This window comes from Synchiropus splendidus, chromosome 4 (assembly GCF_027744825.2).
Source record: "Synchiropus splendidus isolate RoL2022-P1 chromosome 4, RoL_Sspl_1.0, whole genome shotgun sequence".
Classification (NCBI taxonomy): Eukaryota; Metazoa; Chordata; class Actinopteri; order Syngnathiformes; family Callionymidae; genus Synchiropus; species Synchiropus splendidus.
In genome coordinates this window covers 24,262,267-24,287,193 of record NC_071337.1, presented here as the reverse complement: position 1 = coordinate 24,287,193, position 24,927 = coordinate 24,262,267, and the positions used below count along the sequence as shown (strand labels likewise).

Genomic DNA, 24,927 nt, shown 5'->3' with positions numbered 1-24,927 from the left:
AGTAGAAGCGATGGCTGTCACTCCGAATCACAGGTTGATGATGGACCGTCACGCTGTCACTAGCTCATACATGACTCTTCATCTGGTGAGCAATGGTTCATGGCCAGCATTGTTTGGAGGACACAGTCACGCTCACTATAGCATGGATTGGTTAAGCTCACAGTTATTAAAGGTGTATCTTACAGGAAATTCCATACAATACCTTTTTAGAATTTGACATTAAAAAATGCAACAATTAACAATAGGTATGCTTCAAAATAAAGGTGTTGCTAACATCAGTATTGTTAAACAACGCAAATTACAGAAAATAATAAAGAAGAACTTTAAGTTAACTTTTTTTCAGATTTGTTTATCCTGAAGCTTTGGGATTTTGGTCTTATTCTCACCCTACATCGACATATGTTCAAAATTGAGGGAGTACCTTCATGCTGCAGTTATTTTTTTATTGGCCTTTTTAATAGATTAATAATGGTTTTCTATTTGTCAATGTTTTTTAGTTAGTAGAAAAAGAGTTCTACATATTGAGGGGCGACTACTGAATACCATGCTGTATTGAGTGAATAAACGAAAAGATGGATTATGTTTGTCCCTACTACGGTTTTGCACGCGCAAAATTGTTCATAAAATACATTTTATGAATTATTTGGACTCAAACACTTGTTTTTCCAGGTTATGACGCGCGACATTGACGTCACCACAAGGCGAGCGCTGCCTGCTCGACAGTCGATTGCTTCTGTCTACGTTCATCTCTGTCCGGCGTGTGTTTTGTTACCGTCGAGTTATTCACATTTGCTTGTTAAGTTCCTTTCATTGAAACCAATAGCTACCACTGGAGAAGAAGAATTTGAGGAAACATGTCCACCGCCTTGGAAAGCTACATTAACCGTATCCTTCCTTGCGAACACGAGCGCTAACCTGAATGTTCAATGAATGGATGCTAACCATTTAGCATGTTGCTAGCAGTCTCTTATATCGAATTTCGTCCAATTATCTTACTGAACATAAATGATGTGGGATAAATATAGCTCATATGTAAGCTATATTTCGTATACTGTTTGGATAATATATGCTACGCCTATCTTCAATGAATGACGAGTTGTGTGCAGAAATTGTTTACAAAAATTATATAGTGTTGCTTGTCGTCTAATGATCAATAGTTGCATATGCAAAAAGCAGTGAGTGTGGTTTTTTGTAATGCCAATGCCAAAAAGTAAAACAAACAAACAAAAAGTCTTCATACAAACAAAAGTTACGTGTTTCCTTAACTCTTTTGTCTCAGGAACTGTGGCCATCGTCACATCAGATGGCAGGATGATTGTGGTGAGTGTTTTATCTGTTTTTAAACTATTACATTTTGGAATTTATATATATATATATATATATATATATATATATAGTTGTGTTTACGAAGCACATCCATAACATGGTCATTGAAACAATTGGGAATAAGCCAATTTTGTGTCAAAGTGTCATGTGAATCTTGAAGCAATAGGACTGGCTGGGATTAATAAGAGCTGTAGGAACTGGTGAAACAGTTTAGTGGACTCAATGATTCCAGTATGCTTTCGCACAGCATGAACCAAACCAAGAACCTATTTTGTTCCTTTTCGAAAGCTCCTATTGAAACTATCATCACACAGTATGTGTGTACGCAGTGTGTGAAAGCTGACACCAAAACAAAGCAGCATGGAGAGAGTATGTAGGACTTTAGTGTTAGTTTACACACAAGGGTTTCCGCCTTTCAGTGGCGGAGTAGCCCACTCCACCATTTATTCAGACTGTAACACAGAACGAGAGACAATGGATCAGGGGAAAGTTTTGACATTTACGGAATTGGTGAAAATAAAAACCCTACTTTTTAATCATGAGAAGTAAATCTCCCACCAATCAGCAGCATTCCACCTCTTCGTATATTCGGCCGGAATGTGCGACTTGAGTTCCGTGAGCAACAGACTTCAGTCATTATGATGTTTCTTTTCCCATGAAAAACACACTGAATACCCTCAGGTTCAATTCCACTTCCATGATGAACTATGATTTATCAGTTTGTTTCAATGCTTCCACTTTGTTTTATTGCATTTGATCACATGAGATTTAATCTTTAAAAAGAGATTTTTTCTGATGGTGTCGTGGCTCTCAGTTAAGCTGTGGCGGTGCGCCAGGCTTGATTCATTGTTGCAGATACGCTGGCTCTTGTACAATGTTAAGTGCTGCTTTAAAATTTACTATTTTAATTGAAAATGTGGTTTGATTTTTTTTTGTCACACACACACAGCACTGTGTGACGTGTAATTATTTAACCAGGATTTTAACTCATGCGTTCTTCAGAGGTTTTGGAGAGGGATTCGTGTAATGCAGAGAACCGAAGCACTGCTGCCTCCACGCTTACCGGTAGTCGTAATCATACATTTGTTGAGTGTCTCTGTGGTTCTGCAAAGTGGCTGTGACCTCACCAATGTACTCTGAAGGGAGGACAGTTCTAAGAACAAAATGGTTCCTTAAAAAAGGTTCAATGAACTATAAAGGTTCACCAGTTTGAAAGCAGACATTGACAAAGGACATAAACTAAGAAGACAGAAACAAAATGCCACATGTTTATTAAAAATATAATCTCATCCCTCTGCGCATGCACACGTGTGGGGACACAGGGAACTCTGAAGGGCTTTGATCAGACCATCAACCTGATCCTGGATGAAAGCCACGAGCGAGTGTTTAGCTCCAGTCAGGGGGTGGAGCAGGTGGTGCTCGGACTCTACATCGTCAGGGGAGACAACGTGTGAGTAACCTTGAGTTATTTAAAGCCGCATTATGTTATTGAAGTTTAAGTTTTGTTATTGTCTGTTGTCGTGTTCATGTTCTGACGTCCGATGCAGAATCATTTAAAGCTTCCAACAGGATTAGGGCAAGGGGCTCAAGTCTATGAGCTATGTGTTTACCTGTAGCAATCTTTGGATAAAAATGGAAACGTTTATAATTTTGTTTGAAATGATGTGAGTAGTTAATATTTATATTTTAATACTTGTACTTTTAGTACTGTTTTTCTTCTATTTGTGATTAAGTGTAAGCCTTTGTTGTTGTTTCAGCGCTGTCATTGGAGAGATTGATGAGGAAACGGACTCCACACTAGATTTAGGGAACATCAGAGCCGAGCCACTCAATTCTGTTGTCCACTGATGTCTGCGACTACCCACCGCCGGATGGTTATTTCAATGGCAAACGCAGCAGACAGCCACATTTGTAAATGTTTTTGTGCTAATTCAGCTTGCACAGAACCACATTCATTTTGTTTGTATTTTTATAAATAAAGTTCTTGTTCGTTGAGAAACTTTTTAAATCTTTTTTTGTTTATTTCTGATAGTTAATAAAGGTTTTTAATGATCTAATTTGAAGACTCCTTTTCACTTAAATGTTCTTTTTAAATTTAAATTCCAAACTTACCGTGCCGCTGTGCTACAAGTGATTCATGTGAAGTATTCATGTGTTGGTGTGGTAGGAGGTCAAGTTGTGAGTGACATATTTGCCCATTGACCCAACAGAGGGCGTAGTTACAGTTCAGTAAATCCTCGTTCAAGCAAGGAAAGCAACTTCCTCAGTACAGCCTCCGTACAAGTCCTAGTAATGATGCACTCAACAAACTTAAAACTGCAAACCTTGGTGGACTTATTTATTTGACCTGGTTATACTTTTCTTACAAGTATTGATAAAGTGATTCATGGTTACAGGCATTCATTTGGGAAGCAGCAATTCTTTCACCAAAGACTCTTGCTGAAATCCCTGTGATCCCACCACCGTGAGAGCGTTCTGCAATCGATTAATCTGGTCTGGTGTTGGATCTTCATCATAATGCAGACGCAACCAGGGAGCACCTGAGGATGCGAGAATAAAATGAGTGTCTCCCTGCATGGCTTCTGATGTAACCAAGTTGACGTTGTGATATTGTTGCTGATGATGCCCCATGAATGACTGGGCAACTACTCTATTAGCTGAAGTGCAAAGGTAGACCTTGCGCTATAGCAGATATTAACAACAAATGTGAACTTGAATGCATGTTGAAGCCAGATATATAAAGAAAACGGTAGTGGGAGGATGTTAGGTAGTCATGAGATGATGTACAAATGTACTAATAATCTCTCCCAGTCTATTCTACTAGGTATGTAGTTAAAAAAAAACATTGTGTGTGGTGTTCCAGTCTCTCACCTCTGGTGACCTCTTGACCCAATGATACCAGTAGCTCTGCCCCCACACTGTGATTAATAGCCTGCCCAGCACGTGATCGACCGGCACCCAGTCTGTGAAGAACCTCAGCTAAAACCATCCCATCGAAGTCCACAACAATCCCTGCCGGAAGGTAAAACATGAATAATTAGAAGCACAATAAAATCTCCATTTCTGAGTCACCGCTCACCGCTCTCGGTTGTTGTTAGTTCCTGCTGATGCCTGGCTTTTCTGAAGATGTTGTAATAGTTGGTGTTGGCAGAGCAAAGCAACTGAGCTGTCTTAGTGGCCACACCTTGCGCCTCCATCATCTGCTGGAATTTGGTCAGAGCTGTTCCATTAGCAACTGCTTCAAGAATCCGCCTCTCACCGTCGGATTGGTCAGTGGCCACTTGGGTCATCTTTAGCAACACGCCACCTGTAGAGGCAGCAGAAATCTCATCTCTCTCATCTCTCAAGCTGGTCCACGAAGGGCCGGTGTCGATCTTTTTCACCAATCTGAAGACTTCGGTGCTGCTTCTTTAAGCTGACACCCGATGGGTTAACTAATGTCTGGTTGGAACTGCGGCCCTTTTATGAATCAGTGGCTTTGAAGTGACGGCATGTGATGCATTTTTTTGTTCAACAATCTGAAACACAAGCTGATGAGCTTGATCACAGACTCCTAATCGGATTCAACACTGTTAAGCAAACCATGATCGCTCAATCGTGACTTTGATCCAAAACAATCCTCACGCTGTTTGCAATATAAGTTGGCCCCAACATCCTTTTTGCTATCATTCTGTCAATATCTTAATGTGTTTGCATGACAACTGTACCGAGGCGCTTGACCAGCTGCAGCAAGTCCTCTGGTCCCCTCCCTTTGAGAGTCTCCAGAGATTCGATCACCTCCACGCTGTTTCCAACGCATCGACCAATAGTTGCGTCCATCGTGGTGAGGGCCGCTGCGGTGCGTATGCCGAGTGCGTTTCCTGTTGTCACCTGCAACAGAATTTGGGCAGTTTGGTTGCTGGCAGATATTTTAAGTTGCAGATGCCTCTGGGCGTATGTTTACACAGAGCTCCAGCTCCAGAGGCTTGTTTGCTATTCCAAGCAGAGATCAGAAATACTTATCATAACGGCACCCTGCAGAGGAAGTAGGACTGGCTCATATGAACCAAGTATGAAAGTTGATGTCATTTAGGTCTGCAAAGGTGGTCTTTCTCGTCAGCAAATCGTGAAAGAGTTGCAGAATGCGTCTTAATTCTAAGCCCATTCACCAGCCGTAAAAGCCTGGGATCAACTGTCAGAACTGCCTCCTTATCCATCATTTCAAAACAAAAATCACTTACCAACTTCTGTGCCAGTTCTCTGGCGCTGTCTATGTCTTTGTAGAGAGCGGCTCGTCCAAACTTAACGTCCAGGACAAGCGCTGAGAGAGACTCCGCCCCTTTTTTGGAGATAATCGATCCTAAAAAACATGTCAATTGCAAACATTAGTCTTGAAACCAAATTTGACATATAAAAACTGGTGCATATCTATGAAAGGACATGCAACTATCCATTTGTGGTGTCAGTACCCGCTATGAGTGGCAAACTGTCCACAGTACTGGTGGCATCCCTCAGGGCGTACAGAACTCTGTCTGCTGGAACCAGGGTCTCTGTCTGCCCGATGATGCAGCAGCCCACAGTACTGAGAATGTCACGGACCTGTAGGAAGCACGTGTGCTTTAGCCTCTTGTCTTAGTCTTTCACTGCTGTGTTCAGGTTCTACCTGCTGAGCTGACTGCTGGATGCTGTATCCAGGTATTGATTCCAGTTTGTCCAGAGTTCCTCCAGTATGTGCCAGGCCACGGCCACTGATCATGGGCACCTGCCAAGCACACGATTGATGTCATCGCTTGGAGATTGTCAGTGACGTTTGACTGAAGGGTTGGATTGTTCCTCATGGTTGATGATTTCAAGAAAGAAGGATGCTGAGAGATGTTTTGTCTACAGTTGCGATGCGTGTACCTTACAGCCACAGGCGGCAAGTGCTGGCGCCAGCACCAAGCTGACTTTGTCACCAACACCACCAGTCGAGTGTTTATCCACCACAATCCAGTCTTCTGGCCAAGACATGACTTCCCCAGATAACATCATCTCTTTGGTGAGGCTTTGGATTTCGGAGTCCACCATTCCCTTTTGCCAAATAGCCATCAACATGGCACCTGACGCAGACAAGAGTCAGAAGTACAACCTTGAAAGAAAAGAGTCTCGTACTCACCTGTCTGACATCCCTGGATGTTTTTGGTGGAAACGGCTTGAATGAAAGTTTTGATCTCCTCATTGCTCAGCTCCTCCCCGTCGCGCTTCTTCCTTATCAGATCTGGTATTGATGTCATGGCTAGCTGAAAACGATTATCTTCTTATATTAATTGACGAGAGTCAGGTGGTGCTTACTGGCTTTAGATGCAACAGCTGCAGACCTACAGCCTGTACCAACAAGTCCATCCACTCATAAATGGATGGGTGGTGGCTGAAGCAGTCTCAGTAAATTAGTAGAGACTTCCTTCTCCCCACAGTCTCTGTGTCGTGGGGTGGTATGCAGAAGTGTTGCCAGGTCACTGTGTCCTGGCCCTTCTTTAAGTGAGGCATGGCTAGCTGCTTGTGCCAGCGAGGTTGGTCAAGGTACAAATGTGGATGGACTGGTTAATGGAGAGCTTTGCCTCATTGTTAAACACCACCTCGAAAAGGCATTTTCATCTTCATCATTTGTCATCGGTACATATCCTGATCACAAGTGACTGCCCCTCCACCCATTATGACTCACACAATTTTCATTTTCATTTTCATTTTCATTTTTAGCGTGTTTCCTGTCCTGATTCCAAAGCGTTTTCCTTATATATGTATTTTTTCCTCAGTCACACCTCAGTTAAGGGAACCTACATAACCATATAAAAACTACTTACTGATATTAGCCTTAGCCACATGTTAGCCGCTTATTAATCATTATTAAGTACTTATCAGCATCTTGTTAAGCTTGACTACTCAGTAGTTTGTTAGAATGAAATACAATACACTGTCATACTTATTATAGGAAATCATTTGTTTATTAAACGATTTCTGTGTACTCCCAAATCTAATGTGCAACATTAAAGTCTTAATCCTCTTGGAAAAAGGTGGAAATAATTTCTCTCATTACTGTCAAACATTTTGCTTCCCCTTATGGAAATTGGTAGCACTCTCTCTGTGACATCAAGCAACAGCTACATAATAATGGTCGTGTTTGTTTGTAAACTATAACAGCTCATAAAGAACCTATTGAAATAACATTTATAACCTTACATTGCACTTCATGATGATTCCTACTTTATGAAATTCATCATCAAGTGTCAGAGAACGGTGGCAACTTACCTAATGAGGTGTTTCCCGTCTTGCCAATGAGCTGTCGATCCTGCTAATGGTGAAATATCCTCCTGTTCAAACATGGAAGGTTCATGAGAGCAGGAGGAGGAGACAACTCTGATCCTCACAGTTAAAGTAAAACCTGTTGAGCTCGCCTGAAGCCTGGAATGAACTCTACATTTCCTTTGTCAAGTTCTATCACCCCATGTGCTCCTCACAAGGCTGCTGCCTCACATATTTGCAGCTTACTGCAAAAGACTGCCATTTTATTGCATATTCAATTGTGTATCACCATAAAATGTCTCACATTTACAACCGTGGTAAAAAAAAAAAAAAAAGAAAAAAACTTTTTTTATTGTGCGTCTTCGTCTTAAGCTACCCGTCTTTTAAAGTTGATGGGTTTTGCTCTTAGCTAATTCAACTTATTGCACAAAATGTATCGATACAATAGCTGAAGGGCAGCGCACAAATGGCGTGTTGACCTGTATGATGATGAGAGTCGGCACCACAGCCTGCTGCCCCTGTGACCCTAACTTACCTTACCTACCCACCCTACCAGAATTAACACTAAATGCACTCGTGCTTGAGCAGTATCCTGGTACAATTTTCTTTTCTGTATGTATTGCAAATCTTTGCCTAATTCTGTAACTATCTGATGGATAGTTTCCTGTATGGCAAAGCAAGTATGGCAATTGCCCATTTATTAAAAGGTACAAAGGTACAAATGTGGATGGACTGGTTAATGGAGAGCTTTGCCTCATTGTTAAACACCACCTCTAAAAGGCATTTTCATCTTCATCATTTGTCATAGGTACATATCCTGATCGCCAATGCATTCCTCCCCCATTCGTCATCATGAACCCAAGACTATCAAACCACCAAACCAGGAACGGAAAGTCTCTCATTTCAAGTCTGACTGCACCTCCACCCCGTTATGACTCACACAATTTTAATTTTATTTTTCTCCTCAGTCACACCTCAGTTAAGGGAACCTACATATAAACTACTGACTGATATTAGCCTTAGCCACATGTTAGCCGCTTATTAATCATTATTAAGTACTTAATAGCATCTTTTTGACTACTAGTTTGTTAGAATGAAAAAAAGTTTGATGCAGAAAATACGTGTAAATGTTGTGCAACTCAATTTTTGTGGAGTTCTTGCCTTGTGCATATTACTCATTCCTCAGAGGTAATGTGGAGAATTCTCCGGCAGAATTTGGTTGTTTCCTGGCCATTTGCCTGACATTTTAATATAGACATTTGTGGAACATCGGCATTGAAGAATTATCTGGAGAGAGTTTGACGTGCTCGGAATACTGACAATCCATTCCTGCATATTAAAGCATCAGCGGGTAGAACATGTCGACTTCCTCAACACTGTCAGTTCTCTCTTCTTTGGACCTTTCGTTGTCTTGACAATGATAAATTGTGAGTTCAGCACAGAGGCTGACGCATGTGACCAAGTTCACTGCCAAGGCGAGTTGTTTGTATTGACCCTCTGATGAGAGGCCTGTTGTCAGTCATTAACCCCAACATTGCACAGCCGAGGTCAAAAGTCTCCTGCCAGTAACACACTGAAAGAACAACACAGACAGCTTGGGTCAAGTTTGTAATAAATGACAGTTTATTATAAAGGTTACAATCTGTTGCACGGCAGAGCTCTCAGGTTGTCAACGTGTGCTCTTAAGGTTTTAGAAAAAAAGACGGGAAAGTACACCACACACTCGCACACCACTCACTCTAAAGGAGCTATAGAGTGTAAAAAGAGGAAGCCAGGAAGTTGAAAGAAGCTAATTCTTGGGTGACTCAGTAAGTGGAAGCTGAATGGTTGGCATGGTAACCCAAGATGTGCTTTGCGTAGCAACCCCCTGGTGTTGTCATCAGGATGACTTAGGATGATTTGGAATCGTGATCGGAAATTAAGTCTTGGCTATTTTGAACTGCCTGGAAATGGATGACTACCTTATTGTTAGCCCCGCATTGTCACTTGTCAACATGACGCCCATTTGTTCCACTGAGCAGCACAACAGCAGCACAATGTAAAATGGTGTCCATTAAAAAAAAAAAAAAAAAAGAAATTGCCCAGCTGTGCAGCACACGTCTCCCAGCTGCTTATATTGAAACAAGTTCTGTGTGGAGCAAAGGTGGCATGGAGCTCCGTCAGGCTGCTGCATGTAAGTGTTATGAATGTATATCAATTTGAGTTGAATTCTGTGGGAACATCCACTTTATCACATGGCAACCAGTGCTATAAAACAAGTGAATCTAATTACTAAAAAGTAGTTGTAGGACAGCAAAGGTAGCCGGGTCGCCCCACCTGTTTTCAGTTGGTATTGTCAAGAACAGGACCACTGGGAGTACGTTATTTTCTATCTTCATTACTCGCTAATTCACCTGCACTCACGCTCTCACGTGTGCTCCTGATTCATCGAAGCCATGGCTGTTCTCAAGACTTTGCGTTTCCAAAGTCCAGAACCCATTTGAGAAATCGGTGTTGTCCAAAATCCCATTTATGATGTTCAGTATTGCATGCTTGACAAATATGAAACAGGATGAAAGTCAAAAGTCCTCAAGTGTGGCCACATAGCTATAGAAAACACTGACCTTGTGGAGGTCATTTGAAGAGGGATCCGGTATTATATAGGTGAACGCATCCAGGTTTTTTTGGCCATGACAACTACCTTCTGCTGATAAAGGCCCTTCCCTGTGGTGTGTCCCCCAAATCACTCTCACAATTGGTGGCCTGACCAAGTCTGGTCCTTCCATCCAAGACATATGACTTATTTTCAGTCTATTTTTGAACCTTAATGCACACTACACCCATCCTAAACTGGATGAACTTCAAATGTTCGGTTGATGAAGATCTTCTCAGAGGCTTGTGGCAACTGTGTGTGTGATGCCACACTCAAGTCAGAGATGTCAGTGAAAAGTTATTTTATTGTCTCGGGATATGAATTATAATAGTGATATCTAGATGTAGTTTTGCTCATATATATATAACCAAGTGGTAAAAGTGGTTCCACTGTTTTTCATTGATCTGTATTTTTTCAGACTCGTTTTACACATTTGTATTAACCTGTATTAAACACGTCAGTGCACACACAAAGGCAGTGGCCTGGCTGCCAAAATATAAGATGTAACCATTACAAATCATGTGGTTTCATCAAATCTACCGTCAAAAAAGTCATGTTCTTAAAAATAAATACTTTTTCCCTCTTTTTTTTGTATATGTCACTTGCACATATCTTCCACCTAAATCCAAGCATATCCAGTACAATGCAAACAACTGCTTATGTGGCACTGAAGCCTTTCTCCTTGCGTTGCTAAAGCACTAACTGGAATGGTTCGCTCAACCGCATTTCACACATAAAAATATTAGTTGGAGGTGTAGACATGTCTTTTCGGATACATTCAAGATGGCGTTCTACAATCTTGATTCTGTGACTGTTAGTAAAAAGCTTGTGCGGAGTTTAAAGTGCGTGAGCTGGCAAGTCGGGCCGGTTATCCTTGTTGTATAAGTGGAAAATAAATGGCAAGATTTTAGGCAACATGGCCAGAAGGACCCTCAACAGATAGATGGCTCTGATTACAACCTCAATATGGCAGGTTGCTTGTCCAAATATGGCGTTTTGGTAATGGCCTGATCCATTAAGAATTAAGGGGCTTGGATAGAAAAGAGGGGAGGAAGATGAGTCAATGAAAGGAGAAAGGTGTTGTCTGTACAGATGGCTTCAAATATAGCACCATGTACAGTAAGCCCTCAATACGCCGGTTAGAAACCGGAGAGGTTTACAGTCTCTGAGAAACGCACGGCACATCAGCACGACATCACACTCATTGACAAATCATCATGAACTCCAGGGCGTCATCGAAACGACTTTGAATTCAACTCATTGTCAAATCATAAAGAACTCAGAGTCATTTTCCAAACGGTCACAAACTTTAAGTCATCACCAGCACGTCATTATTACTTATTCATAAATGAGCTCAAGAAAGGAAAGAACTGAAAATGAACACAAAGTTTACATGAGGATTGAAGGAAAATAATAGCTCAGGCAGAATGACTTCCCCAAAAGGACGGAGAGGAATCCCGTAGCTGTCGTCACGTTTTCTTATTTGAGACAGACTCCCATTGCTCGTGGCCCAGCGGAGGACCAAACAATCTCTTTTCATCATATCAGCTCTTTCATCAAGCAAGTTACGTTTTTGGTCGTCCACAGCGGAGATGATGATGAGCAAACTAGCAGCACAATGAGGATCATAACGGCCTAAATCGTTGTATCATTTGCTATTTTACTGTAAATATATATATTTTTGTGAACGTACAAAAAGTGTTGGTGGCACATTATGGAACAGCCATTTCTTTTTTTTTTTTGCATTTCGCTGTGGTTTGTGCTTTTATACATTTTAAAGCAATTTCTGACACAGTCGCTTTGAAATCCTGAAAATCCTTTCATTCGCAATCACAATATTCCGTTTTTCAAAAAAGTAGACACGGGCAAAAACCAATCGAGGCAACGTCAGATCATTTTGCATGTGTACACACTGTATCTTTCTCTCATGGATGGAGTATTTTATGCTTGGATTAAATACTATGTCAGTCTCTGTAGAGCTTGTCATTATCATTTTAGGACCTCTGCAGGCTCCAGCAGGCTGAAATACTGAATGTGCAGCGACTGATGAGAGGTTTGTGCTTATCGTTGAATAGCCCTTTGTTTAGCTAGCAGCAACAAAGACCCTGTTTAGTCGTATAAACTATTAATGCAAACAACTACCCCAATGCCGTTGTCGTAGATTCCGGATTGTCGTCCCGATGCCTCACAGTAGCAGCAGGGAATTTTACTCTTCACTCATCATAATTTTCCTCGGATGCATCAACTCAAAAAGTCTTACGCTGTGATAGTGAATGAATAAGCTATGTGTACGATATGGCCAGAGATCTGTGGCTAATCTCTTGACAAGGTTCAGCTGAACTGAAGGTTACATGTTGTGAACTGGTGGCCCTTGGTCCTCAACTGGAGCCAGCCAATGACTTACTGCATCCTGAAAAAATCCTGGAAAAATATGCTTCTACTGAAATATACTTTCACTGGACCCAAAGTCATATTGTATTGTATTGATATTGAGATATCTGGACTGAATATAGAGATATTAAAGGTCCACTGTGTAAGAAGGTCTCCCATCTAGTGTTGAGACTGCGTATTGCTCTCTTGCGTCACGCAGTTCCAAGTAGGTATATAACAGCGACGGTAGCCTTCAAGTGTTAGGTACTAACACATAACCTTGGCGAAAGGCCACGCAATTTCATGTCCCTTTACCGGCCATCATATTTCAAGATGGCGCAAAGCATCTTCCCTTGTTCGTGTTTAGAAAACAGTAAGATTTCAAGCCAATATTAGGCAACTAGGAATTGATGGTGGTGGTAAATATTGATAAAAAAGGATGCGCTTGTGAACGGTTAACACAGATTTGGACTTTAAACAACTGAAATTGTTACACAGTGGACTTTAAAATTTTGTCCATATGGCTCAGCTTTGGGCCAATTCTAGCTACTCTTGATCTTTTGGGGCTTCTCGGTCATCGCCAATATTTTTAGAGGTCAGCAATTTGGATTTTCAAACCTTTTAATCGTCTTCACATCCTCATCCTAGAACCTCACTGGTTGTCATACGCTCCTTTCTGTCTACCTGAGACTTCCTTCTCCAATATTCATCACCCGACAGGCCCACTGTTTTAACCCTATTTTAATAAAAACAACGGACTGCAACTTATTTCATTGCTTTTACTTGGAATTGCTTTGATATTAGGGACCTCGCCTTTTTCAGCAGAGTTGAGTTTGCACTGCCACACGTGAGTATTTCCCTGCTGCATCCATACGACCACACTGCTGGACATATTTGCAGGATTGAAGCTGTTTTCAGTAGAATAACCAACGCTTTCACTTTTTTCGACATAGTAATTGTTGGATGTTTTTGTTAAATTCAAAGTTATTATGAAGACCTACGGCCGGAAATAGAGTCAGTGAGCTTAACTATGGAACCCTGCATTATTGTTGGTCCTAAGTCTGGTCCACAAAATGAATGATGATCAAAACTGATTTGTACACGAAACAGATAGCAACAAAAATCTATCAAAGAGCTGATATGAGAGAGATTATTTCAATCGCTGGTTCATTTTTGTGAAGTCTAAAGCATTTTGTCACCATTTAGATTTCCTACTCGATGAGAGATGGCCTAGAGTCTGACCCGAGGTCAGGTGTAATGAGGTCACAGTTCTGGGTGTCAGAAGGAAGAGGTCAAGTGGAACCATCCAGTAGTTGTCTAAGTGCTCGTTCGATGTTGATCCGGTGTCCGAGTCTGGTGACCCCCAGTTCCACGTAGTCCTCCTTGGTCAGGGCGGGGAGATGGGATCCCTCAATCTCATGTTCCTGGAAGCGCTGGCGATGTTCAGCAAGACCCACACTCTCCAGCCAATCGCCAACATCATACTTATTCCACAGGTTAAGAGGACGTTGTCTCCATGGCCGGAGGGCAAGCAGAGGCCCACTGAGCACAGGAGAGGGGCACGGAGAGGCGTGGGGCGATGGCGAGGGGGAGCGAGACCTTGTTCGTGCGCTGGCACTTCGCATCACAAACCTAACTTCTTTTGGTTCCGAGGGGAGACTGAGACTGGACGACTTTAGGATGGTCAGGCCTCGACCGGAGCTCAGATCTGGCCTTTCAGAGCAGGGAGCAGAGGGCGAGGGAAGGCCCATCGATCTATCTGAGGGGGAAGGGGAAGGCGAGGGGCTTCGGCGAGTGACAGGATAGCGGCTCCCTGGTCGTACGGTGTAGCTGGCACCGTAACCTCGCTGGGAGATTGTGTGCAGCTCACCGAGACTGGAGAACAACCTGGAACACAGACAAATCATCGGGGAGAGTTGGAGTTGGAACTTTGCATTTGCATATAGTTAGAAAATATTGAGTAATAAAACAAACATGCTCAGGTTATTAACACCTATCTCATGCGTAGTTTGTTCATCAAAGTCATCCCCATTTTATCTTCTCTCCTGGAATATTGTTCAGGAAAATAAAAATAAGCGTTCCCAGTGTGACCTAATGACTCGGAAAGTGTAAATAAAAAAGTGCAAAAGTGTAAAAATTTTCCCAAAATACAGTGGTGGTCAAAAGTTAACATACACTTGTAAAGAACATAATGTCATGGCTGTCTTGAGGTTCCAGTTATTTCTACAACTCTGATTTTTCTCTGATATAGTGAATGGAACAGATCCTTATTTGTCACAAAAAACATTCATGAAGTTTGGTTCTTTTATGACTTTATTATGGGTAAACAGAAAATGTGACCAAATCAGCTGGGTCAAAAAATGTACATACAGCAATGCTAATATTTGGTTACATGTCCCTTGGCCATTTTCACTTCAATTGGGGGCTTTTGGTAGCCATCCACAAGCTTCTGGCAAGTTTCTGGTTGAATCTTTGACCACTCCTCTTGACAGAATTGGTGCAGTTCAGTTAGATTTGTTGGCTTTCTGACATGGACTTGTTTCTTCAGCATTGTCCACATGTTCTCAATGGGGTTTAAGTCAGGACTTTGGGAAGGCCTAACCTTCATTCTAGCCTGATTTAGCCATTCCATTACCACTTTTGATGTGTGTTTGGGTTCATTGTCCTGTTGGAACACCCAACTGCGCCCAAGTCCCAACCTTCGGGCTGATGACTTTAGGTTTTCTTGAAGAATTTGAAGGTAATCCTCCTTCTTCATTGTCCCTTTGACTCTCTGTAAAGCACCAGTTCCATTGGCAGCAAAACAGGCCCACAGCATAATACTACCACCACCATGCTTGATGCTAGGCATGGTGTTCTTGGGGTTCTCCTTCAAACATATTGCTGGGCATTGTGGCCAAACAGCTAAATTTTTCTTTCATCTGAGCACAGAACTTTCCTCCAGAAGGCCTTTGTCCATGTGATCAGCAGCAAACTTTAGTCGAGCCTTAAGGTGCCGCTTCCTTCTTGCACGGCAGCCTCTCAGTCCATGGAGATGCAAAACACGCTTGACTGTGGACACTGACACCTGTGTTCCAGCAGCTTCTAAGTTTTGGCAGATCTGCTTTTTGGTGCTCCTGGGTTGACTCTTCACCCTCCTGACCAGTTTTCTCTCAGCAGCAGGTGACAGCTTGCGTTTTCTTCCTGATCGTGGCAGTGACAAAACAGTACCATGCACTTGATACTTACAAACAGTTGTTTGCACTGTTGCTCTTGGAAGCTGCAGCTGCTTTGAAATGGCTCCAAGTGACTTTCCTGACTTGTTCAAGTCAGTGATTCTCTTTTTCAGATCTGTGCTGAGCTCTTTTTTTTATCCAATGAGCCCTTTTTAAATGGCCTCACAGAAGTCACCAGCTGTAGTCACTCATGATCACTCACAAGCAGTTAAGAGGCCTTCATGAATCTTTTTCTTTGTGACAAATAAGGATCTATATCAGAGAAAAATCAGAGTTGTAGAAATAGCTGCAAACTCAACTCAGTCATGACATTATGTTCTTTACAAGTGTATGTTAACTTTTGACCACCGCTGTACGTATTCCTTCTGCATTCAGTCATTATTCTTTTCCCATGGCTATAAGTTGAAAGAATAAAAGTTAAACTGTCATTGTTTTTGCTATGTGACAGCTATTATGATATTCTGCATATCAAACTCATTTTAGACTATTGGCTTGACGCTGAGGCAGAAATACAGGGGTTGGACAAAATAATGGAAACACCTTAAAGCTAAAAAAGCTTTAAGGTGTTTCCATTATTTTGTCCAACCTCTGTAGCTCTGAAATCATTGCTTCGCTTATTTAGTCTGTTAGTTGTAGAGCGGATGAAGGGTATTAGTTTGTGGTTAGCTAACAAACTTCTTCCAGAAGTCACAAGAGATGATTACCAGAGGTTAAAACCTACGATTTACTCTCGCCACTCTCCACACATCTGGAACAATACAGACAGATTCTATTACCACACTTACACACACACTAGTGCCACACACGCTGGCTCAGCAAGTGCGCTCCCAACATACCTGGCTCCTCCTACTGGAGACCTCCGCCCTGGGTCTAGGGGGCTTGGTTCTTCTCCCAAAGAGTGACTGTCTTTGTTCAGTAACTGCAGCCTGTTTGCTAGATCCAGCCCAGAACCTGCCCTTCCGCTGAGCTCCAATGCTGATGCAGATCGATTGGTCAGATCAACAGCAGATCCTGAACTTTGACCTCCCAGTGCAGCTGGACGACTACTTGCATCTTCTGGGCTGAAACCCCTCCGCTCATCCCCACGGTCATCACCGCCGCCCCAAAGCTTGGATCGCCTTTGAAAGAGATAGCGTGGCTGCCGTCCACTGCCCGTGGGGGAAGTAGAGAGAGGGGAAGTCGGCGAGGAGGCGGATGCAGCGGACGGTAAGAGCTCGCTGTCGGAGGATTGCTTCAGCAGTGGGTCTCTAAGAGCTGTGCGTCCTCTTCCGATTGGTGATCGAAGGCGGGGTTTGAAGCCTGATGGAGAGGTGGAGGAAGACGACTGGCCTGGATGTACAGCGGGAGGAGAGGAAGGGGAAGTTGGGGCCGGAGGGGAAGCAAGTGTAATGGAGGGGGGCAGCGAACTAGGGGAAGGGGAGCTATCATGGAGCCGTTCCTCAGCTCCTTCTTCCTCATCTCCTCGTCGACCTAATGAGTCAGGACCACTATCGCCGCCGCCTTCTCCTACACGCCGTGGCAACAAGGTAAGGGAGGATGGCGGAGGATGGGCGGGAGAACTAGCGAATGCTGGTGGGGGAGTCACAAGACCAATTCTGCGCAACTCCTCCCTTGTTTCCTCGTCGCTGGACGACAACAATGCTGGGGGAAGAGTGACTGTGTAAGCTCCGCCTTCCTCCTCCGAGCTACCTACTGTGAGGCTTCTGCGTCTGTCAATGAGAGCAGAATGACTCTCGTTGCCCAGTGCTGCCAGGGGCACGGGCCTCCAACGCTCAGGGGACGGAGCGGCAGGTGACGTCACTCCACCCTCTGTCTCTGGGCGCTCCACCTGTCCGTCAGGAAACAGAGGCGGGGTTATGCGCTTGTGTCTCAACTCTGGGCTAGTCTGAGGAGTGGTGCGTTTGGTTCTTTGCTCTGGGCTGGTTTGGGGGGTGGTACGTTTGGACCGTGGTTCTGGGCTACTCTGAGGGGTGGAGATAGGGGTGCGCTTGTGTCTGCCTTCCGGGCTAGCAGCAGGTGTTGGGATAGGGGTGGTTGACGCCGAGGCGTGTTTAGATCTCGGTTCAGGACTTGGAGTTCGAGCGGTGAGGGCTCGTTCTCTTGCAGCAAGAGCCAGGGCGAGTGGAGATGAAGGATCTAAGGAGGAAATTCACAAAAAAAGAAAACATTCAGTCGTAACTAGATGAACTTTGCTGACACTGCTCCAGAACAAGACAAAGTAGGCATGTTATTAGCGTAACAAAAATACATTTTTAATTCCCAATATTAACATTAGGCCACATGTTTTGATGATACATCTTTAGGCATCCACAGATGCTGTGAAAAATATAATCCCAGATAGCTACTACTATGTAATGTTTTACAAATAGTCATTTTATCACTGACATCAACAGATCTTAAATGGAATTTGGATAGAATAAATGGATAGGAGACAATACTGACCGAGAGGTTTTCCTGTCAAAGGATGCAGGAAGGTGTGAGGTGTTGGCGATGGGGACAGTACTGGCGCAGGCGGTGGAAGCTCCCCAAGGTCATCCATAGAGTGGCTTTGAGTGAGAAGGGGCGGGACCTGGTTTTCAGACCCAGCCCCTTCCACTGACAGGAAAAGGGAAGACCGACGGCCCTGAACACGCGCCCGCTCCGATAGTACCTGTTGCTGGTATAGCTCAGCCCGACTTGGACTGCCCAATCCACCGTCCTGCTTTCCATCATGGTCTTTGATCCCAAGTCCTAGAAGCAAAAATATGCAGCTGCAAGGCTAATTTAGTTCCAAGAGAGCAAAATGTGCTAAATACTTACCCTGCTCTTCCACAGGAAGTTGTTTTAGTAGTGGTGACTTTCTCCTCTGAGGTTTGGTAGGTGGCAACTGTTGGCCCACGTTAGCATATGGATTTTCGATTGCCCGTCCTCTCCGACGGGATACAGGTGAGTGACCAAGTGGGGAGTTGGTGTTGTGAAGAGTCAGTGTTGATGTGTGTGTGGCGGTGTGTGTGGCAGTGTGCAGTGTGAGTGTGGAAGTGTGATGCGTGTGCGAGGCAGCAGCATGTGCCTCTGGCTGTAGAGGTGGCGTGTCCTGTAAGATTATCATGGACCTTGCCTTCCTCTGCCGCTCAGCATGGGCATGACTTCTGGCAGGGGAATCTGAGAGCTCCTGTAGCCTAGGCTCCGCCCCTGGTTTGAAGCTGGAACGTGTGAGCCCCTCCCCTCTAGCTGGAGGAGGTGGAGGCAGAAATGAGGGAGGAGGTCCAGAGTCAAGAAGAAAGTGGGAAGATGTGGAGGAGGCGGATGGCGGAGGTGGCGGGGCAGTCTGAGGGGGCGGTGGTATGAAGCTGTCTGTGAGGGATGAGCTCCTTGGAAAGCGACTTTCATTGATCAGAGCAGTTATCCTGTCGTCTTCTGGTGTGCCTTCACAGAGATCAAGCTGTCAAAACAACGCTCAAATCCAAGTGAAATGAATCAGCTGCCATCTCTTACCAAAGCTTTTGGTTCTAGACATTCCTCTGGGTAAAGCCATGGTGCTTTTCTCTGGAGCTGTGGGAGGCACCAGACCTTGGCGCTCAAACAGGGACTACATTGACAGACACAAAATTGTTTTAGTATGAACACGTCCAGTACCTGGAAGCTAATTCACTTTTTATTGCCAACAATTGAGTGAATAGGTTGAGTTAGAGAATCATTCGACTTCAAACTGCTTAGATTTGGATGTTGCAGGGAGAGGAGCCGGATATTCACACCGTCCAACCAGGTCTCTAGCTTCCCTGCTGTGCTCAGCTGTTCAACATTTCCAAATGTAAAGCACAAACAGTTCCGCCAAGCTCAGCATCTGAAGTCTCACATTGATCTCCGCCTGTGTGATCCTCCGGCTTGTTGGACGTTGCTTCACAGTCGCGGCTCTGAAGTCATCTGGTGGTCTGGAGCGTAGAATGACCTCGTGCGTGTGCCCTGCCAGCATTTCATCTAATTTTTCTGAAATGAAACCGAACATTGTCTGAAACGCTTCCTTTTAGCTCTAGAATATCAAAGGAAATGTATAGAACAGCTAATGTACCACAAAAGGAGGAAGGCACAATTGTGAATCATGCAACACATACTATATCCAACAAATGATTCATGCCATTTTCTCACTGTTTATTTTTACCATCGTCACACGAAGGGAGGCCGACATTTGCCAGCACCTGGCACATACCAGTTTCTGTAAGTGTTCTGTTCAAACCTGAGAGTCTATATCAAATTAGAAAAGCCAAAACCTGTAACATTTGTTTTAATTGAGAATGTCTCCCAGATTAGAATTCATTTCCGTGCTTTATGTTCTCAATCTTTTATTTACAATTAAAGCACCGTCTAAAGACCAAAAAATATAATTTGATGTTTCATAAATTTCAAATTATGGAAAACGGTGGAAAATGCTTTCCAACCAAATGATCTGCAGACCATCTGCTTGTATACCTTAAATCCAACCTTTCTATTATCAGCAATGTGGAAGAGGATTCTAGACCTGAAAGGCACCAGCAGGTGTTGCAATACTCCAGTGTGTGGCTGCGAGAGAATTTCGAATGTCACACGACATCAACAGGTGCATTAAGAGATGCGTTATCTCACTTTCATCTCGATAACACTGCTATCACCTATGAAACATGGGAAGCATCATATGCCCCCTTTAAGGCTCCCCCTTGCACATTCACCACTGCAGATGACGGGCAACCTGGCTTCCTTAGATTAATATCTAGTGTCTAATAACTATATAACTCATCATCATTGTGCAAAAAACAAAGGCAATCTCATCTAGTCGAATCAACTACTGGCGTCTTCTCCTGTACCTTATTTTACATGACAGCCAATTTTAAGGTGGAAAATCATCATAGTAATACCTTATCATATCCTTTGAGCTAGTGAAATATCCCACGCTACAGAACCACAACAAGCCTGTGGTATAACAAGAACTTGAAAGGTGAACTGAATGGCTGTTTTATTTTGTTCTGTAAATCTACTCTAAATGCAGATTTAGAGTTAAACAGAAACAGATGGCCTCACATTTCAACAGTTCCGTGTCGCAACATTAATGCTTTAATGTTGCTTTTTATGAAAAACAAAGCCAACGCATCTGCCTCCTTGTGGCTGAGTCCTGTATGGTATCACATTTGTGGATTGTTATGCTGTTGTTTAGGATTTAAAAAGTAGGGCCTCAACGTGACAGTGTCAGGACAGAACAGTTAACAGGAGGCAAAGTGACTGCTCAAAGTGCAGGGACAGAGCATCTCCCTGTCGGTCGGCAGTGATTTCTGGCTTCATTTTCATACTGTGACCGGAAATCTGATCGATTTCCACGGCTGGCACAAGCTAAAACCAGTGCACATGACGACCACAACACCACCATGGTCATGTGACTCACCATAGCGCCTCCTCCTGGCTGCAGACAGAGGAAAGGTCAGCACTTAGTCTATTTGAGGTGTGTGTTTGTGTCAGCGTGTGTTTTACCAATGTCCTCTAAGTCCGCGGTCATGGACTTGGATCGGAGGGTCAGCGAGGTGCTGGGAGCTCTCTTGGGAGGGGGCGGAGCTGCGACCAGTCAGAGCCGAGTCAGAGTCAAACTTCATTTGTGAACCAAAAACAGAACGTCACCTTTCTTCCTGATCAAGTTTGCGTCAGACTTCCGAGAGACGGAAACTACTTTCATTAGCAGGCGACTTCCTCCCTGACGGATGAGAGAGACCACCTGTCGGTGCCCCACCTTCACAACGTCAGTGCCGTTCACCTGGAGAAGCGAAAACGTGAGAAGCGTACACACCTAACCAGTGTGTCTCAAGTAAGCACTACCTCTATGAGGAAGTCTCCTGTCCGAAGCCCCGCCCTCCAGGCCACTCCCCCCTGGTCAACAGACTCCAGGTACTGAAGAGCGGGAAATGCTGGTGTAGGCGCAAACTCCTCGATTGGTGTCTCAGCTAGGATTTTAGAATGGTTAGAATGGCTGAAATAAATTCACCTGACCAGCCGGAGGCTGACTACTAAAGCGAGTACAAATGGCGGTTAATGATTTATCCTCAATTCTAGACCTCATTCTGCACCTCTGTGTTACGAAAGCGCAAGATGATGTAAAAAGACTGTGAGGAATGGAGGCTTCATCTGAGCTTTTGGCTTCTGTTAAACTGCGTATTTTCTCCATCCAACACCTCCAAACACCCACCACTCTTCCATCGTCCGCTTTCCCATTTCTACCTTTAGCTCCTCTGAGGACGAAGCCGAATCCCTCGCTCTCTCTCTTCTGCAGCACAGCCGTCTTCTCCTCGATCACATAGTCACTGAACACAACACACGCAGTCAATTATTTAAAACATCGGAGAGAGGCAGAGAAAATTGACTTTTCCTAGTGAGCGTTTTTGAACGAAGCAGATTTTTCTAGACGCAGAAGCAGCAATGGAACCGCTCTTCATTCAGTGGGCCGCATCTCATACTCCCTCACCTCTCTCAAGACAGTCCAAGCAGTGGGTCAAACAATCCTCATATTTATTAGACTCTTTAACAGGGAAGTCTGACCTCCATTTTAGTCTTTCAAGCAATTGCTGAGGCTAAGCATCTTTGTGGTCTGTGTTGTCGTCTCCTCTGGTTTCTGTCCTTGAAGCATCAATACATTTTTTTATTCTTAAATTCTCGAGGAAATAAAGTTACTTTCTTGTCAGTCCCACCCAAATTTATTTGTTTGAGCCATCATTTCCTGCCCTGCACCGCAGCCCCTCCCACTCTTTCACATGAATAATAACTATAAATAAACATCATGGAGGATTATGGAGAGTGAAATAGAAATAATGTCATTATTATAATGTCACGCTAGTTGGCTCAGGGCTTCAGCCATTAATATAGTCCTCAACTACGGTGTTTGGCGGCTCTCTGGAAGTTCAGGGTACAAAATATCTTTGTTATCGCTCTTCAGTCAGCAGGATGTGATGTGAGTGTTTTACCTGTATGAGGTGTAGTTGTCGTAAGATCCAACAGTGTAATGTCTGAACAGTCTCTTGGTGCGGTCCTCCCTCGTCTCTGAACCAACAACACAGTTCACATGTCAGTGCTGACCTCTTGGAACAGTTGAGTAAGTTAACTGCGTTTGCTGTGTCAAACAAACAGTTTGGTTTCCTGTCACTCTTTACCGGTTCTCGGGTCATACTGTCTCATCTGGACTTCTTCCACACAGTCAGCAGGAAACCAGCCAGTCCTCCCTTTCACAGTTCCCTCCCAGAATCCTCCTTCACCGATGGACAAAACTGCGGATACAAACACAAGGTCACGGCACCGTAACAGAGCAGAATGTTGTTGTATTTGGAAGGGGAAAATAACTATTTATTTCACTAACAAAAATGCAATATATAGGTACAGTGGTAAGAGCGCCACCCTGCTGGACAGTAATGCTAAACAAATTCCAACCTTTCACTCGCTCTCCACGGTGAAGCTGGATTTCTCCTGCCCCTTGAGGGACGTGCGACCGGGTGGCGATGAAGGTTCGACCTGGCACTGCACTATACAGCCTCCTCTTCCTCATCTGTGGGGTGTGGGGAGGGGAGGGCGGGGGGCTGGTCTCTACATGACCACCCGGGCTGAAGACCGACCATTTGATCAACAAGTGTTTCGATAAGAAGCATTCTGTGGTGTGTATACCTGAGTCGCCGCGTGTGTCTGCGAAGGGAGTGTGTGTGTGTATCAAGGTGGGCCTCCAGGCTCTGCAGGGAGGGTCCAGGTGAGGAGGCGGGGCTGTCCAGAGTGTTGTCGCTGATCGACCGGATCAGAGAACGGGGCGAGGCCAGGCCGTTTCCTGGCGAGGATCGGATCAAACCCATGCGGCGACGCTTGGTGTAGGACGGTGCTTCTCTGAAGGGAACTACTTGGACACACACGCACATTCCGAATTAGTGCCCACAAGCAGGCTGTGTTTTTAGATCGCCATTATGTGACTGAAAGAAAGAGTCGAGACGAAAGAATCAACTCACCAACATCGGAGGTCTTGTGGATCTTTATGATTTCTGCAAGGTCAAAGTTCCCGGCGATGATCGCCACCTAATGAATGAAAGCGTGAGTGAGTGCATCTTGTTGTTTTTTCAGCTTCTGGTTTTCAAAGACGGGAGTCTGAGAGAGTGGAAGTGAGTTTGCTGGGATGAGGACACAGCTGTGCTCAAAGGCAAAAAGGTGACTCCATAGCCGGTGTTAAGAGGTCAGTGACACCCAAAGACTTGGAGTGGAGCAACTGCTCGCCTCAGAGAAGGGAACGTCTTCTCATTTGGGCTGTCAATATCTATTTTTTAATCTTGTTTCATGGCAAAGCAGTGTTATCTTATGATCATTCGCAAGTTATTCACACTTGTTTAACTGTTCTAAATGCAACTTAAAGCAAGATTTTATCAACACCAGCAAGTCTGCTTCAGTGCAGTTAACCTTCTGTTCTGTTGACAGCCCTACTGCTGGTAGAACCCCAGTGGGATTCCCCGTTTTGACTCACCACTGTGTGATGAAGCAGCAGCTCTACTCCAAATGTCTAAGGGATGAATGAGCTCATCACATAGGTCAGCGAGTATGAGGTTGCGGAACAGTGTGTTTGTGCATCTGTCAGGTCCTTCCTGATGTTCAGTGTCTGCTGAGTGTGTGTCTTTGTCAAAGGTGCAGTTCACCTGGAAGGCTGTCTGGTTGTTGTAGTTCTTGATGTCCTTGTTAGCTCCTCTGAAGAGCAGCACTCGCGCACAGCTGTCCTGCAGGACTCACAGAAGCTCCCAGTTAGTGTTTTCTAGCGCATGCACACAGCCAGCCTGAGGTGACTTGCGAGCACTACCTGGTTGTAGAGAGCGCACAGATGCAGGGCAGTGTTGCCTGATGCATTCAGGGCCCCCATGTCAGCCCCGTAGAACAGCAGGTGCTCCAAGTGCTGCACGTTGCCATAGCGACATGCCTGAAATCACACACACAGGCGTACACACACACACATCGATACATCATCAAGAGCCTGTTATTGCTCGGAAATGGTGCGTGTGTGGCCACTGGACACTTTGTGTTATCATGTTGACATTTGTGTAATAGTGTTTGTGTGTCTGTGTGTTTTGCGATTGAGTTGTCACTGTGAGGAATTGTGTATTTGTGTATGAGTTTATCTTT

At 44.1% G+C, this 24,927-nt stretch overlaps 3 protein-coding genes across 9 annotated transcripts in view; 1 reads left to right on the top strand and 2 right to left on the bottom strand.

Annotated features, from left to right (window-relative positions):
• Positions 1-717: 717 nt before the first annotated feature.
• lsm8 (LSM8 homolog, U6 small nuclear RNA associated) lies at positions 718-6,246 on the top strand. The gene is made up of 4 exons (XM_053864149.1): positions 718-885; positions 1,280-1,320; positions 2,649-2,776; positions 3,084-6,246. Exons 1-4 carry the CDS (start codon positions 855-857, stop codon positions 3,172-3,174), a joined length of 291 nt encoding a protein of 96 aa, XP_053720124.1. The 5' UTR covers positions 718-854; the 3' UTR covers positions 3,175-6,246.
• On the bottom strand, positions 3,651-7,735 carry tymp (thymidine phosphorylase). Of its 2 annotated transcripts, none has more exons than XM_053864147.1 (10): positions 7,591-7,735; positions 6,461-6,584; positions 6,208-6,404; positions 5,969-6,067; positions 5,775-5,904; positions 5,547-5,665; positions 5,034-5,196; positions 4,406-4,633; positions 4,198-4,338; positions 3,651-3,866 (listed from the first exon to the last, which is right to left on the bottom strand). In XM_053864147.1, exons 2-10 carry the CDS (start codon positions 6,576-6,578, stop codon positions 3,727-3,729), a joined length of 1,335 nt encoding a protein of 444 aa, XP_053720122.1. In that variant the 5' UTR covers positions 6,579-6,584; positions 7,591-7,735; the 3' UTR covers positions 3,651-3,726. The 2 variants fall into 2 exon arrangements, with proteins under 2 accessions (XP_053720122.1, XP_053720123.1); XM_053864148.1 differs by having other exon boundaries at positions 6,461-6,580; positions 7,591-7,625.
• Positions 7,736-9,184: 1,449 nt separating this feature from the next.
• Positions 9,185-24,927, bottom strand: part of shank3b (SH3 and multiple ankyrin repeat domains 3b) — a 38,267-nt gene continuing 22,524 nt past the window's right edge. For 3 of the 6 annotated variants that reach the window (XM_053864141.1, XM_053864144.1, XM_053864145.1), the window contains 18 exons: positions 24,608-24,724; positions 24,450-24,527; positions 23,775-23,841; positions 23,446-23,668; positions 23,215-23,384; positions 22,941-23,054; positions 22,755-22,830; positions 22,015-22,097; positions 21,616-21,740; positions 21,421-21,553; positions 21,277-21,357; positions 21,191-21,208; positions 19,637-19,767; positions 19,276-19,369; positions 18,601-19,206; positions 18,244-18,531; positions 16,638-17,937; positions 9,185-14,473 (listed from right to left, as the gene is read on the bottom strand). In XM_053864141.1, the coding sequence (XP_053720116.1) occupies positions 13,879-14,473; positions 16,638-17,937; positions 18,244-18,531; positions 18,601-19,206; positions 19,276-19,369; positions 19,637-19,767; positions 21,191-21,208; positions 21,277-21,357; positions 21,421-21,553; positions 21,616-21,740; positions 22,015-22,097; positions 22,755-22,830; positions 22,941-23,054; positions 23,215-23,384; positions 23,446-23,668; positions 23,775-23,841; positions 24,450-24,527; positions 24,608-24,724 (4,299 nt within the window). In that variant the 3' untranslated portion in view covers positions 9,185-13,878. The remainder of the gene's footprint in view (positions 14,474-16,637; positions 17,938-18,243; positions 18,532-18,600; positions 19,207-19,275; positions 19,370-19,636; positions 19,768-21,190; positions 21,209-21,276; positions 21,358-21,420; positions 21,554-21,615; positions 21,741-22,014; positions 22,098-22,754; positions 22,831-22,940; positions 23,055-23,214; positions 23,385-23,445; positions 23,669-23,774; positions 23,842-24,449; positions 24,528-24,607; positions 24,725-24,927) is intronic. The other 3 variants (XM_053864142.1, XM_053864143.1, XM_053864146.1) reach the window with 3 other exon arrangements.